At 41.4% G+C, this 19,728-nt stretch overlaps 1 protein-coding gene across 1 annotated transcript; it reads left to right on the top strand.

Annotated features, from left to right (window-relative positions):
• Window positions 1-1,873: 1,873 nt before the first annotated feature.
• LOC145439903 (7-dehydrocholesterol reductase-like) lies at window positions 1,874-17,578 on the top strand. The gene is made up of 9 exons (XM_080317567.1): window positions 1,874-2,360; window positions 3,359-3,584; window positions 6,001-6,123; window positions 6,754-6,901; window positions 9,725-9,859; window positions 12,228-12,460; window positions 13,366-13,516; window positions 13,579-13,706; window positions 16,242-17,578. Exons 1-9 carry the CDS (start codon window positions 2,218-2,220, stop codon window positions 16,425-16,427), a joined length of 1,473 nt encoding a protein of 490 aa, XP_080173693.1. The 5' UTR covers window positions 1,874-2,217; the 3' UTR covers window positions 16,428-17,578.
• Window positions 17,579-19,728: the final 2,150 nt, after the last annotated feature.

Raw genomic sequence — 19,728 nt, 5'->3', positions numbered from 1 at the left:
TCTGACATTTGTTTAAGGAAAAACATGTTGTTGGTGGAGTGATGAGGGACCTCAGTACAAATTGGATAAACTTCATCATAATTAGTAATCCTCTCACGAGTGGTATGGCATGGTAAGGTATGAAACGAAAGTTCAGTATGGAATATGGGAATGTGCAAGTATGGTATGGCATGGAAATTTTCAAGTATGTTATGGATTTTTTTTTCATGTACTCTCACATACTTTGGCAGTTTTGTCAGCACCATGACAATGACCCCATTTTCGATTTGTCGAATCGATTGCGTAGCTCGGAAATTCGTTCACTGACACGTTCATTGTTCATTGTTCAATGTTCTTATCACTATTTGAAGACAACTAAGTTGTTAAACGCGCATATGAATGAAATATTATTAATTAATAGTAACTATTCTAATCTGAATATCATAAAAACGAATGATAGTCGACCGCTGTCGCGATACAACTTGCAATTTGCTTATCGTAACTCACACTCCGTAAACTACTAAGGGAGTTTTAAAATCGCAGACTCCGAGAATAGAGGAGTTACATAAATATTTTGAACTCAATTTGTTTAACTTGGAAATAATTTACTGCGGTTCGCTCGGATGATCATCACGCAGTAACTATTTGACAGTAGCATCACTGTAATTCAAAATTATGTAGCAAATTTCCACACATAACAAATAGCTTATTATCATAGAGCTCCGCCAACAAAAAATTATGTTACTATTTGAAACTAGGCACTGTGGTGATTATTATCCACCTCCCGCGTGTCTGATGTGTATATTGATTTAATAAACTGACATACTACATGGCGGTGGTGTTTTCAACCATGCTCCTCAATCGAATATCTATTTACTACGTGTGGATAATTCGTTACGCAATCACGAGTGAAACTTGTGACGTAGCAATGAGCAGCGGAGTTTGAAAATTCTACGTTTCTGTTATCAATAACCCGACATAATAATCTCAATATTCTTATTCACGAATGCTCATTTTATGTCATATTCCAGGTACAAAAAAAATCGTTCTTTTACAAAGAAACTGATTCCAGATATGTGAAATAATCGATTACGATTACTTGAAAATACTGTAATCGTCGAATTATCGATTACTACCACAAATCCTTTACCAGATCACCTGATGTCTGAACCAGGAATAAGCCGACGAAATTCGTCACAACGATAAGATATTTTTCTTTCACTGTCATTCAGTTAGACTCAAGCGAATAAACATATACCCTAAATCTATTCGGCGTGCAGCCGTGCACTCGCGTGAACTCCTCCTTGGAGAAAAGAATAACGAATCTTTTGTATGCTCCAAAAATTTGCGTTCTATAGGCATCGTACGACGTACGTACACTGTACAGTCGTACACGTACATGATATCATCCTGCTTTTAACGCAATCATCAATAGAAATTAGCATCGGCGATATTTTCCTTTACCAGCGACTCGGTAAATCAGAATGCCAGGCCCGCAGCCTACCTCTTGGCTTTGTTACCAGAACAAAAGAAAAGTATTTTCAGTTCAGCAATCCGCTCCTACTGTGAATATGTGAACTCGTGTGTAGAGTTTGCGTCTCTATGTGGATCGACAAGGCATCATTTTCGAAAAATAATAACATCCGATACATTCGTACGTTTAGTGTTTAGTTTCAAATAAACAAGCACGCCATCGGCCCATAAGCCGAAACACAACCTTTGAACTCACGCCGTAAATATCGCCCGCTGCTTTTGAAACGTAGATAAAAAGCTGGAAGCATTCACAGTTACCAGACGAACGAGGTACACGCATCTAGCACACGTCCAACGAATGATGCCAAAGCTTAGACGTTATACATGATTCTCCGAAGTCCGAACAGTTTTAACCTTTCACGATAGACAGAAATTGCCTCGCGTTAATCTTCGCTGTTTTGCGGGGTTTCAATCACTGTTGAAGCAGCGGCCTAAGCTTAGTGCTAATAATCAAGTCTTGAATAATTTAGCAGCACGATTGCAGCAACGTAGTAGGAGTCTGGAGATCTGTATAGGCATGAATGGTGTAGTCCGGAAACAAATTGCAGGCCGTTGCGAGTATTGATTGTAACATCATATTCAATAGAATCCAATCGAGCGACATTCTTCCATGCAGATCCATTCTCTTTTATAGTACTAAGCGTACAGAGCCGAGTTAGTTACGGTTAGAGTGGCCACTTCAGCAGTTAGAACGCGCCGGGTGAGATGACTGATAACGGACATACAGCTGGCGGCCGAGGCGACGAAAAACTACTCACTGAACACGATTCGAAGAATGGCGTGGAAAACTCAGGCGATCACACAGTATCGGTGACCGAACCAACTCAAGGTTCATGGGGAAGAGCGTGGTAAGAGCAACCGAATTTTATCCATGCAGGTCTACTATGAGAAATGAAGTTATTCGCGTATAATGCAGTGTTAACCACTGTGTACTATCGCACTGCTGTGTACGGTAGACACCGAATTTTTAGCTTTTGAAGTCTTCTTTACGGTAATTAGCCCGAGTTGCTCAATCACTTTGTTTACGTAACACACGTCTTTTGTAACGAAGTTGAGTTGCGTAATGTTGAATATATCCGTCACAAGGGTATTAAAATCAGCTGCTCTTTTGAAAACGACTGTAACCTGTACCGCAAATCGCGATTTACATATTCTGGCGAACTACTTTGGAGCGTTTTTGCCAGGGATATAACACATAGATATCCCTGCTCTGCGTGGCACAAATGCGATCAAGCTGTTGCATTGCCACCTGTCATTTCTCTCGTTGTGTGTGAATGATTCGCACGTACATGTTCGAGATATCCTCAGGCCAGAGTTTGATTGCAGCATTTGGCTAAGCTGTCGGCCTTTACCCAAAGCATCTGTGCTGTTGCTCGCCAGATTCGTCATAAATTCCTTGTGGCACGTTTCTAGTACCCGGTTTGGACGCAATAGCCAGCCAATACCGATAGTTACAGTGACCGATAGCTCAATTGTAAATGCGCTAATAAATATATTGGGGATAGATCGTGATTTCAGAAAGAGAAGGTTCCTTTTTCGAACCACAACCTAGCCTGCGTACGCCACTGCACACGACGTATCACCACAACAGCCACAATTCACAATTCGACTAATGACCAAGGCTGATTTCCTGTAATTAATGATGGCTAAGACCGGCGTGTCATCACGAATTGCGTGAGTCGAGTGAATGGTGTGTGCCTTGATCTCCAGCGAACCCGGGGTTCGTATGAATCTCGACCAAGAACGCCTGCTCCAGGATATTTCATTTGATTTTGACGTGACTGTTATTTAAAACAAGCCCAACGTCCCACACCATTTCGCGTATCAATGAATTCCCATTTTTCAGGGAAGTCGATTGCAAAACGTACCTGGTCATCGTGTTGATGCTACTTCTCTGCCCGGTCCTGCCACTGTACTTTTACATCGCATGCAAGGGTTACGAAGGCGACCTGCTGGGTCCGTTCCTCGCTAACGTAACCGGGAACGAGACGACGAGCTCAAAGTTTGTTGAAAACATTCCAGGCTGGAGTTGGAATGCAGTGGCGATATTCGCGATTTGGTTTGCGTTTCAGGTGCGTGAAGTCTTATGTATTCAACCGAAATATTATTTTGATTGAGTGACACGAGCCATATTCCGCCCTGACATAATAGCCGGGATAGTTTTTATGGACCCAATTCTGAACCGACCCGGAAGTTGAAGTTTGGGTCCAACTTTGACCCCTAATAAAGGTTAAAATTAACGGTTGATATACAATGTTGTTTCCAATGCTGTACTACAGGGGTCGCGAACACGCGGCCGCGAGGTCATATTTTGCGGCCCGTGACCTGATCTCAGATTTCGGAAGAATGCTTAGTAAAGCATTTTGAAATGCTGAAATTGATTTCGGTTTATAAATGATGTTGTTGCTGTTCAAAATATGCTATTATCCTGTGCCCAACATCACTATCTGGTATGAATCGCCATATTGTCTTGACGTGCCATGGCCCAGACACTGCCAAGACTGAGACGCTTAGAAAACGACTTGTAGCTTCCCCACAAAATCAAGCTTTACGAGGAGATAGTTTTCCAGCAAACTACCGTATCCAGCTATCCCCAATATCGATTCTTTCGTCGCAGCTATTCGTATCGTGTGCGGCTCATAGTTCAAAATAGATTTAAAGTGACGATCATTTTTGTTGTAGGCCTATTTGTATTTCTTTGGTAAAATGTATTTTTTTTGTGGTAATTACGCCCGTTGCCCATGCTAGAGTGCACACTGCACATCGTTATATTGGCGTAAAGTTTAAAAACGTGATTGTTAAACTATATGGCCTCCTTTATCTAAATATTGAATTCATGCGGCCCGAGGCCTATACGAAATTTGAAGAGTGACCCGCGACCCGTGTTGAGTTGATGCTAGGGCTAGGCACAATGATTCGAGTACTCGAATCTGAATCGAGTATTAATTTTAATGATTCGAGTCGAGTGGTAAAAGACCGTTTTTTCGAGTACCGAAGTTAACGGTCCTCGCAACTGAAAGTTAATTTATCAACGAATATTATAGCTTCGATACTATCTTCCACTGTGGCAGCCATGAAACCTTGATTGGCCGTACCGCAGCATACAAAACAGGGTATAAAGTACTAGTACAAAGCTACGAACGTTACTGGAAATACCACATTTCCGAAGTCATGGTCATCCCACAATATTGTCACAAAGTGCAATGAAACCGGTATGGTCGAAAAATACCAAGTATGGTTATTGTGATGGATAACAGGCATTATATTCATTGAGGGGCCATAGAAGGTACATATTTGAACTTTGAAATATTATATTATGTTATGACGTCATAATGAGTGATATTCGAATACTCGACTCGAAGCATAATACGTGATTCAGAATCGAATCACTCGGGTACTCGAATGTGCCCAGCCTTATGATGACCTCTGCTTTACTAGTTGCTGACGATTACCCCTGACGAGTGTCAGCCGAAAATATTCGGGTTGATTTCAATATCAATATATTATTCAATTGTATATTGAAGTTCAGTACCTGCCAGAGTCTCTAAAAACAATATAGCTATAGAATATATGAACCAAGTCATCACACTAAGAGTGCTCTTTGCTGACCCGAATCAAGCCGTACTTAATTCTATGATTTTTCTCTAACTGGAAATGAGGTTTACATCTGTCGTGGTTTTCATTTCCGACGATACCGTGACGACACTAATCCTTTGTGACGTCGCAAATACATATCGTCACAGTGCCAAGTATTTTTGGTTGGGCAATAGCTCCTTTCTAACTCGCTGTTATACACCACACCACGTCTGTTAAAAACTGATACGGCCAGTTTTTGTAAAGCGATGAAATTTCGGCTGCATCTAACCCATCTGCATTATTAATAAGTCTTCGGGCCTGTGCTTTTTGTAGCGCATGCAATTTTTGGTTTGAGCTTCGCGTTGCGTGGAATCGTGTCGACCATATCCCGACCCGACCGATATCGCATTGTTGAGCCGATACCGATAACTCGCACCTTTTGACCGATAACCCTGACCCCGATCTATTCAACCGATGTTCAAAAGATAAGGCATATCTAGCTTAGCGTGCATTTCCGAAACTTCAAAGCATTTATTCGAACAGCGTTACATACATTGCAAAGCTGGGACGCGGAATAAACTGGAAAAGCCGCATCTAGACACTTTTTAGCTATAACAAAGATGTCTATATTTCAGGTCTAGGAGTCACAGGTTATAGTTCTATGACTCTTTCTTACCATGCTGTGATAACACGAAAGTTGTCGATATTTTGTTGCCTCTTATGGTCGATACCGATGTTTCTTTCAAAGTATGATATCGACTCGATGTTACCGGGGCTCTAACTATTATTATCGTCACTTACAATTCTAAATCGAGCTATCGGTAGACCGCGTAGGCGTAGCGGATGTATCCTGTCGACTTAAATCGCGTCATGCCAATACATCGTTTCCCAAACTCTGCATGTTCTGTTCAGCTCGTCTTGTCGTTCTTGCCAGACGTCTTGCATTATGTCCTTCCGATTTACGTGGGCGGAATCCAGGAAGGCGCGGTGACACCCGCCGGTAAAGTCAACAAGTACAACATCAATGGTTTGCAGGTACGTTATTACAACAGCTGTGCTATGTTGCTTACAAGCATTGTCGTTTCGTAAGGTGGGTGTGCTGCCAGAATTGGTCAACTACGCAATTCGAGCTTTAGTAACTTGGATTGCAATTAGAATGACTGGGTCCGCGAAAACTCGGAAGTGAATTAAACTCCGAATTCGAGAGAAATCCAACAAAAATCGAAGTTTAGTTCATACCAAATCGGAGATCATTCTCGTGAACATGGGAAATATCAGCACATCAAGCTTGGCTCTTTTCGCACGCTACAACTCTCCTGTAGCATCCAGGAAATCCAGAAATTAGATTCGAATTACAATGAGCGCATACAAACATTACACAAACTAGATTGCAATGAGATTAGCGGCATTGTAGAATTATCTATAGTTGTCCAGAATGTCCAAGTCTGGCTGCAGTGGCTGGTGGTATAACACCACGTATGTTAAAATTTATTTGAACCGCTTTGGTATTCATTGGTCATTTCGCGCCAGGCACATGTGCGTTTCATGAATTCTTCACAAGTCGGTAACTTCTAGCACGGCCCACGTACGCAGCTTCCGCCGATCGGATGGCTGACTGTGTTGTTTCGTCAATTGACAGCACGCGACATTTGAATTTTTGTTTAGGCCTGGGTGATTACTCACGCGCTGTGGTTTACCTTTACGTACGGCCTCGACCTATTCTCGCCGACCATTATATTCGATTACTTCGGGCCGCTGTTTTGGGTTGTCAACATCGTCGGGTACGCGCTGGCGATATTTACATTCGTGAAAGGTAAGAACGTTCTTTATGGAAGACTTGACGACGGGTTCACGCTACACAATGCCACAATGCCCATCTTATACATAACTATTAGTATATTGGTGCGTAAAATACATCATCAACAGTGTTCAAAGAACAAAAACATAAAACATGATTTTCACACAAAACAAAAAGGTGGTAATAGCAAATCACGGCAAATCAGTGCGTCTTCTACTGTGTGAGTCGGGTATGTGTCTTGAACTACGCTAAAACTCGGTCAAGAACCACTGGCTTGAAAGATTAATCCACCAAACTAGGGACTCGTCGCCAAACGCGCTTGTTATAAGGACTGCTGTCCCATTGCTCCCAAACTACGGATAGTATCAGACATATGTTAAGCATCACTGATTGTTTTAGTCATTGTGCCTCAGTTTAGTTGATTCATTATTAATTTATTAATAATAGTTTCGTCATTTCAAAACATCGCAGCTTTGCGATTCAATGAAAAGATAGGAAGGAGTCGAATCGACTTGGAGTAGTTTTGAATCAAACAACTAAACTCGTCTAGAACATGTAAATTAGAAGTATGTACACTGCGCAGTGCATAGTGCTCACTGAATTGACAGTAACAGAAGATAACATAAAAGGACAAGGGATAAAAATGTGGAGGCATGTGTCGGCTGGCGAAATAGATACGTCAGATCGATTGCCATCGAATTGAATTGAATTGAATTCGGCATTGGAAAGGTAATTATTATTATTATATTGTTTATTCACAGTGAGACTGGTAAATGCACACATAATCCGAGGAGCAACCTGCCCCCAAAGGGAAATGGCGAGCTTGGAGTAAATTTTCAAAATTTCAGTAGTGTAGTCAAATTGTTATTCCTATGCAATACTTGAAGAGGTCAGATTACCGAACTGCGGTATATGAAGAATTGGCAAGTGTTGCAGAGCAGTTAGGTAGAGATGATTGAAAATGAAGAATCGAAATTACAGAAATAATGCTGTGCTTCACGCGCACAAGTGTAATTTTAGTCCAGCGGTGCATTCGAGGCCTTCCGAAAAATATGCACAAATTGCACAGTGCCCGATAACGCGATCTTTTGTATCATATCTAATCGAACGTTACCCGGAATCTGTTGGATATGTCTCAAGAGTTTTTAGCTTACGACTCCTGTAGCGCCAATGACTATCGGTGAACACGAGCAAGAATTGTGCTTATATGGCACTTGGTGAATGCGGTACTTGATAAATGGGACAGTTGGCACTTGGTATATATGTATTAATGTATTCGGGATAGGGTTAGGTTAGTGTTATCGATTAGGGGCTGGGTTAGAAGGCCGGAGTGCCCGAGTAATATCGAGCCCAGAAGACTAATACCTAAGACAAAGAAATTGAGCTACAGGGAGAAGTGTAACGCAGAATCTGGGATTCAATTGGTTTCGTTCGGGTATTCGATGGGACATATCCAATCCATGAAGTTCGCTTTCGCCTCCAGACATTATACCGACACCTTTAGACTATGCCTGGGCTATCATTTGCAAGCGTCAATCGTTATGCCTAGCAGAAACGCCCGGCGTGACCTAGCCTCGCAGAGTTCGAGGTTAGATTCCATCGCGCTACGTCCTACAATGTGATTTAAATTCGCCGGCGTCTTGCAGCCACGCTAGAGGTAATAGACAGGGTCCGTGGACATATGAGCATGCGACATTACAGCATGCGAGACTTCGGCATGCGACAATTTGGCATGCGACACATGAGCATGTGGGTTAAATTACGGGTTAGGGGTAGGTTAGGGTTGGATTTATGGTTGGGTTAGGGTTAGGGTTTAGGTTAGGTTAGGCTAGGTTAGGTTAGGTTAGGCTATGTTTAGGGTTAGGGTAAGTTTTTGGGTTATACAATCACATGCTGAAGTGACGCATGCTGATGTGTTCCATGCTGAACTGTCGTTTTCCATTGTGTCGCATGCTCATATGTCGGGCAACCGACAGACAGACCGTAACGGCAACAGCCCTACGGGATATAACAACACTCAGTTCAGCGGCCAGCTGCGCGTGAGCGCAATTAGTAGTCACTCGGCGCCTGCATGGTGCGGCAAGGATTTCGGAAAGAGTGGAAAATTCTCGAAATTCCCCTGAATTCAGCAATTCATTGAAACAGACTGGGCTCTTAGCGACACATGTCACTTCTATGCTCAGAGCGACGGCAAATAGCTCGCTGTAAAGACGAATCTATAGTGTTATGAATTAATCTTTCTCTTATTAGTGACTGATCTCCCCACTGTGTAATAATACTTCACATTTATCGATTATACTCTCCCACAATAGTCAGTTTCCCGATATAAACTACAGACAGGTTGGTTTCAATTTATCGTTATCGAAGCGGTTATTGGATCGATTGCCACTTATAGCGATATAGTAGACTCCTAAAATGAGTAAATTGCTGTTAAATATAGCCTGCTTCTACTATTAGAAATTATGTCCTACTGCTCCGCCTACTGATAGTACGACGTGCTTCATGGCGACATTTTTGCCATCATTTGCAGACGCGGTCAAGTATACGAACTACCTTACTTCTAATTTTTCTTCGAGTAGATTTTGCCTACTTGGACTGCTTCATCGAATGGTTATGCTTTATACTAGTTCAGATTGTCGATGGGCAGCATACTTTTATCGCAGTTAATCGGAGGTGACCAGTGACCACGTTTCAAATTGCTAGGTGCATCTTCGCGACGAACGCAAAATGGGTCACCGTAATTCGGTTACCGTGGTACATAGGGTTATTCTTTCCAGTTGATATAGCAGTTCCAATCACGACAGAGCCATGTCAATACGCGTTTTCGTCGTTCTACAGGTCATTATTTCCCGACGGACCCGGATGACTGCAAGTACACGAGGAATCACCTTTACGATTTCATGATGGGCGTGGAGTTCAATCCGCGCATTGCCAAATGGTTCGATTTCAAACTGTTCTTCAACGGGCGTCCAGGTACGGAACGCATGAATTTCGCGGGTCGACTGTACTGGGTTTAGCTGCTATAGCGAGCATTGTCTCGCACTCGCAGTTATTTGACATCAATCTGAGTTCACGCGATCTCCCATGTAAGTACTAAGTACCGGGAAACGAGTGACCTACGTGTCGGGTATCTAACACTGTAACAGCTAGATTATTGTCCGATGCCCGTTGCTTGCCAGAGCGGAAACGTGAATGCTTCCCAGTCTAGTGCGAACTAACGTCGGTACTGCAAGCCTGGTGATGCTTGAAAACCGAGATCGGTCTCCCAAGGGTTCGTATGATGCGATAAGTCGATATTTCAAACAGTAGATATTTCAAATTCGCGCAGTTATTAACCGACTGCACAAATCCTGTGTAGTGAAGACGTTTTTCTCTCGACTACCTGCCGACCGCTGTGTATGTGGCATTGCCGTTAGTCGTGTGGATTTATCATTTTCAAATCTGAATCCCGAATTCACGCCTCATGATTACAAATGCAAATCTACATCTGGTGCTGGGGCTGGCTCAAATTCACTCAAATACCTTTCGTAATTTATATAGCTCTCGAAAGAATGTTGTATAATCATCCGAATCAAGATTGGCATCAATGAATCCGTATCGATGCGAAATCTTGAAATGCGGTTTTGTTTTAAGATGAAATTCGTGATCATCTCTTATATGCGGGAAGATATAGCTTTCTCTAACGGTGAAATGAAGCTCGTGTGCGCTGTATAGTATCGACGAAGGATGGCAAATGATGATAAATAGCGGTTGTTATATGACGTTGCTCCGAACTGAATAGTTATCTTGGTACCATTTTTCACGGATGCGAGCCGGAGCATAATTAACATAACGCGGCCCGTACAGCCGATCAATTTCGAAGATTTCCTTCTGGTTACTAAGGATACTTTATACGCTTGTTTACATAGGTTCTTGGAGTTACAGAACTTCAATATACAATTGAATAGTATATTCATATTGAAATGAACCCGAATATAGTCGGCTGACACTCGTCAGGGGTGATCGTCAGCAACTAGTAGAGAATTGGAAAGAACATTGTATATCAACAGTAGTACCACAAAGTTTGACGTCAACGGCATGAAATTTCGAATAATCGGGACGAAGAGAGCGCCGAAGCTCGGTGTAATATTTTTTACGTGGATAACTTGGCATTTTAAAATTAAGAATATAAGCCTTGTTTTAATGGTCGTACATTCCCCCACGCTATGTAGTCTTGCCGAGACGGGATTAACAGTTTTCATCGAGGTTATATTCCGTGTCCGCCACCGGATCAAAAGGATTTGCGTCCTCACTTTTAGTTCTATTCAGTCGCAGCACGAAGCGATCCGGGCACTTTTTAGGTTATTTCTAAATGCGATTGCATTATAGCAATTTAGCCAATATTCTGAAAAATATCATGAAATTTCGAGCAGCGTGAACGGTTACGACAATTCATCGACATCACCTCAGAGAAATGGGTCCTTGAACATAAGCATTGACCATACAACACTTCACCTTGTGATACTTGAGCATGTGAGTTAAAGTTTTGGTTATGGTTGTGTGAGGGTTATATTTAGGTTTGGGTTAGGGTTTGATCAAGGGATAATTTCACGGCTAGGATTGAGGTTAGGGTTAGAGTTTGGACTTGAAAGCTCCATGCTTGAATGTAGCATGCTCTCCTGAGCTGCCCATGCTAAAATGTCGTGCTACCATATAGATATGGCCTGAATTTGAAAACTTCTACCATTTATCAAAATACCCAATCCGTTCCTGCGGGAGGAATTCGTGTACCATCTAAAAATAGTATTGGACTTAAGCGCTCTCTTCGCCCCGATTATTCGAAATTCCATGTCGGTGACGTCATATTTTGTGATACGATTGTTGATATACAATGTTCTTTCCATTCTCTACTAGTTGCTGACGATTACCCCTGACGAGTGTCGGCCGAAAATATATATTTGGATTGATTTCGATATGAATATTATACTATTCAATTCTACCTCAATGTTACAAAATCTACTCAAACATCCAAATACGTTACAAAATCTACTCAAATATCCAAATATGTTCAAGAATCTATTCAAATATATCCAAATATGTTACAAAATGTACTCAAATATCCAAATATGTTCAAGAATCTATTCAAATATATCCAAATATGTTACAAAATGCACTCAAATATCCAGTGTATTTTGATGTTTTTATGTGAAGTTTCATCTGTTGCATCCACTCTCCTACAAATAATGTTTATGTACGAACACGTACAAGAATGTCCGACTATATTGCAGAAATTCCAGCTTGCGATGGGACTCTCCGAAGCGGGGCTCGCTTCATTACATCGAACTAATGTATCCTGGTTTAGGTATCATCGCGTGGACGCTCATCAACTTATCGTTCGCGGCCCAACAGCAAAAGGAATTCGGCTACATCACAAACTCCATGATCTTGCTCAACGTGCTGCAAGCGATTTACGTGCTGGATTTCTTTTGGAACGAGGCCTGGTATTTGAAGACGTTGGACATTTGCCACGACCATTTCGGATGGTATCTAGCGTGGGGTGACTGCGTTTGGCTACCGTACATGTACACGTTGCAGGTGACTGTCTGTTTTCTGGGTATTCGCGACATCGTTGCGTCGTTTTAAAAAACATATTGCGTTTCGAATTCCGCGTAATAATACGTAAATTGGATGCTTAACGGATGTCATTGCGCATACCTCCAACATCTTGCTGTTGGTTGACCCGAATTCACGACATACAAACTCCCGGAGGATGATGTGGATCCACTAAAAGTCGAAATAATGCCTCATAATACGTAATTCGCCTAATTCGCCTCGTAGGGATATATATGGGTTTGCATTTAAAACAAATGTTGTTTTAAAACACTTTATTCAAAACATGTTTTAAAGAGTGTTTAAAAAAACATTACGCAATTATGCCATGATTGTGGAAATACTTTCGACAATGCATGTAGTGTGAGCGAACGGACGGTTTACACCCGATTTAGTCGACGTATACGCAATGGAAACATTAGAATCCTCAAAATCGTCGTTGGTTCAACAGTTATAGCATAAATTCAATTTCGGATTGAATGGCTTCTACATATCGGAATTGACCTAAATATAGCGTATAGTGTTCATGTACAGGAAACCTAACAATTTTATCACTAAGCAAGTGAAAGTTGCAAAAATAAAGTTATTTTTGAACAACCCTATTGCTAAAGTTTCAGCTTACTGACATATAATCGCAGTATTTGTAGTCTAAGGTCTGTATGTGCAATGTGTATGTACAGACGTGCGTATTGCTAGTGCCCGTGAATGACTTCTCAAAAGTGCTCATCGACGACTAATGATCATATAACTTGTTTTGGACGGTGGTTATTGTGTAGCTATGATTCTAATTTAATTTGGGGAAAACTGTTTAGCTATCATTCTAATTCGAATGAAATTGTGTAGCTGAAAATATTCTAGTTGTGTAACCCTGTCACTTTCGATCTTAATAGGGTCTGTATCTCGCGTACGTGAAAGTCGATCTTCACATCGCAGCCGTCGTGGTGATCGCCATACTCGGTGTGGCGGGATATTACATATTCCGCGCCGCCAATCATCAAAAAGACCATTTCAGAAAACTGAAAGATCAGTCCAAAATCTGGGGTATAGACTTTCTTTGCTACTACTAAGAGCGATTTGCCAATTCGCGTTTGCTTATGTCGCAGGCAAGTCGCCGGAGTTCATCAAATGTTATTATTACTCGTCGGACGGAGTGCGTCACGATAGCGCGCTTCTGATTTCGGGCTGGTGGGGCGTGTGCAGACACTCGAACTACACTGGGGACTTGATGGGGGTGAGTACATTGGCCTTTGTGCTGGTGAACATAGATTTACGTCAGTGGTGCCTAACCTTTGCGAGCCTGACGAACCCTCACGTTTATCTGTATGCCTACAGCGAACCCCATATTTGCGCCTAGTCTCTAAAACAAAAAATCTAGGCTATCACATGACATATCTAATACATCAGAACAGTGGTTCACAACCACCGGTCCGTGGCAAGTTCTCTGCAGGTCCTCCAAATAAACTTTAAAAACTTTTATATCTCAATTCAAAAATGCAAGACGCTTGACCGTTTATTATAGAGCTATAACATCAAAGTTTGAATTGATTTAGAAGTTTGGAACATATTTTTCAGCATGGTGTCGTAATAGAGAGCTCATGGTCACATGGTCATGGTACGTCACAAGGGCGCAAGTGTGGCATTAACTGTTGAAAGTAGCCTACTACTCGCTTCGGACAAGTTATGTGTGGAAGCTACGGTGACTTTTAAACAAACTTAGTTAAGTTCTGAAAGTGCAGTTAAGCGACACTTGACAGTGTAATAGAGGCTGTAGCATTTCCGTCAAATGATACCAAACAATCGCACAATTGGCCGTCTGTAAGAGGACTTCGCGAGCTTCGGATTGCAGAAACTTATATAAAACCACGAATTCGATTCAATTCACCCGACAGTGATTAGTCGCGCAACTATACAGGTCATAAGTCCGTATCGCAAAAATCGTGAATCCAAAACCATTTTGCACGAGAAATTCATTATCTTATGTCGCAATGCTTTCTCAACGTCGCATTAATATAGTGTTGTCTCAATATTATATTAATTAATAATTGTTCTATAGTTGACGTCTTTGGTATTACGGCGCTGCAGTTCCAAAAACGTTCGGAAACGTTGAGTTGTCGTAACAAATTTTTATCAGGCAGGTCAAAATTGTGCAAACAAACCTCGCCCGCCTCTGATATGGCTTGAAAGAAACGTAATCTGCCGGTTTCGAGAGAGATAAACCGTGATTAACGGTAAATGGCACTGTGCGGCTACACGCTACAGTTATTCTGCCGGCAATTGACTATTTTCACGCAAAACTAGCCCGCGGGGCATTTTTACCGTCACGTTTCGCCGGTCGTACGACAAGATTGACCTTAATGAAATATTTAGGGCCTGTCGAAGTCCACATGGTAGCACAAGGTGCTTCTTGATCACGGCATAGCTCGCACGATTGGCAATATAATAACATAATCAGCGATTCTATTGTTTTAAGTTCTGTACTAGTTGAAGTCTGATATTTTCATCCACTTTTAGCGGCTAATAGGAGGTGGCGACTTTTAAAATGGAAATACTAATACAAAGTTACTGACGTCACTTCAAACACAATGGACATGCAAAAATCTTGGAAAATATATACCGTTACGATGATACAGGAGCTATTTCGCGCAACTACTATGACAAGTTCACTCGTAAATAGTGATACAAACTCATCCCAAAACTACTTTTTACTTACTAACCGCAAATTGTAAAAAGTCATAAGTTTTGTTTGAAAAATTGTTTCAGGTAGAATTGGAAGCAGTTCAAAACATTTTGACATTTTTTACGTTAGAAAATTTAATTTTGACAGAATTTTGTCCTCATGTATGTGAATTAGGCCTTTTCGAAAATAATTTGGTGTACATCTTCTATTCATTTGTGATTGGAACTGTCTGTTCTTACGAAGTAATTTGGCATGCAAAACTTTTTGCCTTGATAACTGACAAATATTTACATGAAAAACTTTATTTTAACGAAATTTGGACCTATGAAGAATCCCAGTAGTTACATCACGCATGACGGTAGAAAGAATAAAATTTGTACTTGTATAGTTCAACAACGAAACATACTTTCCTACATTCTTGGGTAGAAAGTGTCTGTCCTTACTAAGTAGATTGCCAAGAATGGAAAAAGAACGTTCAACAGTAGCAGTTGTTGGCTGGCAACACTCAAGTTGTGCGTATACTGTTGATGACACACCATGTTGCTTCATTCTTACAATGTTGCTCTCATCATAATGTTCATCATTGCTCTTCTTGATATAAGAACCATGCAACGCCCACGCAGTCTTGCTTAATTTAGGGAATCGCGGTACGTTGATCATATCACCATGTCAACCTATTTGTTTCATTTGATCGTATATGCTTCACAATGAGTCGCCAGTAGGCCGTCTACAACGGTAGGCCTATAAAGTAGACTACAAGCTGTACAATGTCAAATGATAAGTTGACCGACAGTGCAAACATCTACGATAAAACGAAATGCAGGTTCTAAAAAAGTTCGACTTGGTAGACAATTTACGCTGTCAACTTTGACAAAAATGTAGACTTTTTTCAAATGTGAAAAAACGCCCTACTCGTGGCATTACAAATCGGTGCAATGTTGGAAAATACAATCCGTTACGGTGACAAACTCATCCGAAACTGTTTAAATTCTAATTGTAAATATCAATGAGTATTGAGTATTTCGAAAAAGTAAAAGTACTTAGTTACTTCCCGCTTCTGCCTTTCTGACTGGTTGCATTTTCTTGCAGTCGTTGGCGTATTGCCTCTGCTGCGGGTTCGGCCACTTGCTGCCCTACTTCTACTTCATATACATGCTGCTGCTGCTCGTGTCCCGTATCTACCGGGACGAACATCGCTGTCGTAACAAGTACGGCAAGTTCTGGGCGCAGTACACCCAACAAGTGCGATATCGGCTTATACCGAAGATTTATTGATCATCAGAGTTCGACGGGTGCTTTGTGGATAGGAGTAGGAAATGTGGAAATAGTGTCGTGATCGTGAATTGTTATTTTTTGCATTTTGGTATTTTTGTACATTTGTAGTTTTTCGTTTGTTGAGAAAGGTAGTCGTGTCATTGTCATTTCGCCACCGTGAACAATTTGCACTCTCCACTTGCCTGCCTTGCCTCTAGCAGTGTTGGACAGCTAGACTTAAAATTACTGAACTCGCAAAATCCTTGAAATTGAGTTCAATTGTTATTTGAAAGAAATACAACTAGAGTCGAGTTCAATTCACGTCAAGTCAAAGTTCATAGCCATAAGCGTGAGAATAACAAATGTCTGTACACCGGGCTTGGCTCGTTTCGCGCAATACAGTTCTGCAGCGTTTTCGGGAAAATCAGAAACTATTTTAGAATTGAAATGAGAACATGGAAACAGTTCATTGCCGTAGTCATTTTAAACATCTAGAATTATCTGTTCTTGCCAATTATCTAGTTGCCCAAGTCTGCCCGCAAGACCCTATTATGACTCACACTCGACACGCACTGATTATTATTTTCGAAATGTTACTGCCGTTTTAGAATACATTATGTTCCTTGTGTTGTTGCTGTTGTTGACGCCACCATCTGCCTTACGAGAACGGGCATCAGAACAATACCATTGCTTTTCGCATTGTATTGCTCTGTGTGCTGGCTTCATCGTATCTTGCCATCCAGTTTTATAGCGCATAGGGTAATATTGGTTAGGATCTACCGTGTGCTTTGTACAACGATATATTTTAAATCCCTTGAGATATCTACACTTTCTCGGCTCCCATACCAAAGCGTTTGCAGAAATGCGTCCGGTGTCCATGATTTCTGCGGCTATCTATCTTGTAATTATACAGGAGTAGAGTATACAAAAGGTGCACGCAGTAGTTTGTGTCGTTAGGTCGCCAGTTGCGTCGTTAGAGGTCTGTAGTATCGGTACAAAATTATTACGCCCTTTGCTTCATCTTCTATTCTATTGGATTGAGTTAACTTTTCCAGGTGTTGGTTTATGACAAAATGTTCATCGTTTTTGTTACGTAAACTCGATTTTTGTTTTTGTTACGTAAACTCGATTTTTATTCACTGAATACAACTCCAGATCGCCATGTACTGAAACGCGAGTGGTATTTTGTTAGTGTTCATTAGCAAGAGCGGTAAGGATTTGATAATGATGAGCGCCCCGTGTAAATTCATATCCTTCCAAACCAGGTTTGGCAAAAAATGAACAATGAACTGAATATACTCCGTTAACGAAGCAACAATTCTAAGAGTCCCCAATAGAGCTGGGCAATATCGAACATCTCAATGAGTAGCTTTGAATCGTGGAATGGGCGATTGGGTGTCGCGTATTTAGTTTCGAGTAGTCAAATTATTGTGTCCAACCCTATTTCGTATTCTAATTTCACACTCTTCTGTCGTCTCATGGGCTTCGCATAGCAGAGTGTAAAATAGGTAGGCACTGTTAGGTAAGAAATGAATATTTGAGGTCGAAATATTGAAATCTGAAAACTGATGAACAATCATGCAAATGGCGTCATGCAACGACTTTAACTCGGAATACATTGAACTTCATGCCCTAATCGTCCAATCCGTCTTTGTGAAGTCAAATTCACGCTCACCTGTTACATCGTCAGGTAATGACGAGTTCACATCGACGCATCAGCCATGACAATGAGTACTGGGTAGAGACCCCGCAGTGTCACCTAGTGGATATCAAAATTGAGGCTGGCCGAAACGACTTCAGCGGCGGCGCCGGCCATAAATTGGGCGGTGAACCCACGCTGGGAACAAATCGGGCCTCGGGGTGTTGTTGGTTCGGAATATAGCTATACTGGTGAAAGGTTCATGAATAAAACCTACGTAGGCTACCTACGTACATGCATAATTCGGATTAAAATGTACTCGATTTATACCGCGGTATTTGTCTGAGGTGCGTTCTGGTTTCGTGTGACATGGGTGTATATTCGCACCCGTACATCAGAGGTTTCACCGGACTTCGTAGCGGCTGAACAGAATTTCCCTATTTCTATGTTCCAATTTGAACCTTTCATAATTGAATGAGCGTTTTTCTTTCTTTGTATACATATTCATTCGTAAGTTTCGTTCTTTTGGTTCGTGGGGGCGCTGCGACATATTTTTGTCGAATTTATCCATTCTTTGAGGTAAATCCGATGCGATCAAGGTGTGAATGGCACTTTGCGGATTCATAGCCATCTCTGTATCAGCGCAATTTAGCGAGACGTGAACTTTTCCAATTCTCATGCTTGTCTGAGCTTGATACTGGTGCCACCTGCATGTCTGGCGTTAATGTAGGAGCATACAGCAATCACCCTGATTCTTGAATGAACGGAGGAGAGCGGTAATTCGATGTCGAATGTATTCCAATTAGAAATTCTTGCCTGGAAATAATCAATTTTTTCTGTGAAATTTCCAAGCATGAAATCATATTTTGGAATTGATTATATTGTAGCGGGTTACCATACGTCCTCTTTTAAGAGGATTTGTCCTCTTTTTCGACCTTTTTGAAAGTGTCCTCGGAGGACGCCCAAATGTCCTCTTTCTTGAGATTTTGTCCTCTTTTTTGAAAACTTTGGTTGAATACAGGGCAAAATTCGACTGAGATGCAGTAAATCAGCGCTGAAGCAAAGCTCTAGCGGCTATTTCGAGAGCTGGGCCGGAAAGTTGATCTTATATTCTTCTTTTTTAATTAATCAACTGATATTGTGTAAGAAAAACTGTATTTTGTGACCTGAGCCAGGGTGTTGACCTTTCTTTAGTCAACCGACCACGAAGTTTACCATTTTTCAGGATTTTCCTCCGGTATTGCAAGTCTGAAAAGTTGGAAAAAGTGTCCTCTTTACAGATTTCCAAAATATGGTAACCCTCTAATATTGTAGAGACAACTTCCAAGCTTAAACCCAAGTTCAATACGAAGTGGGGCGCTCATAGTTTATTCAATGTCCAGGGGGCGCAAACTACAATAAATTTGAGGTACACTGACCTAGCTATTAGAGATAATCAATAGTAGCTTTATTGAGAGCTGACAGTCGTCCAGTTACCATCTGAGAAATAGGCTACTTCATCGATAGAATATGAACTTGCTTGAGGATGGTGATAATCCAAGTGTCCTGGGGAACGGATTATAGCCTACTTACTCGTTATGTCGTTTAGTCTATCCACCCAACCAACCAACCACAGTCCTATTTATACACCCGAGAAAGTCAAAACGGAAATGACATCACTCGGATCACGGGCTTGATTTTAGA

Source organism: Botryllus schlosseri, chromosome 5 (genome assembly GCF_051294905.1).
Source record: "Botryllus schlosseri isolate E-star chromosome 5, Bs_hap1, whole genome shotgun sequence".
In the NCBI taxonomy this organism is placed as follows: domain Eukaryota; kingdom Metazoa; phylum Chordata; class Ascidiacea; order Stolidobranchia; family Styelidae; genus Botryllus; species Botryllus schlosseri.
Note: the sequence above shows the minus strand (reverse complement) of the source record. Positions and strands in the feature narration are given on the sequence as shown.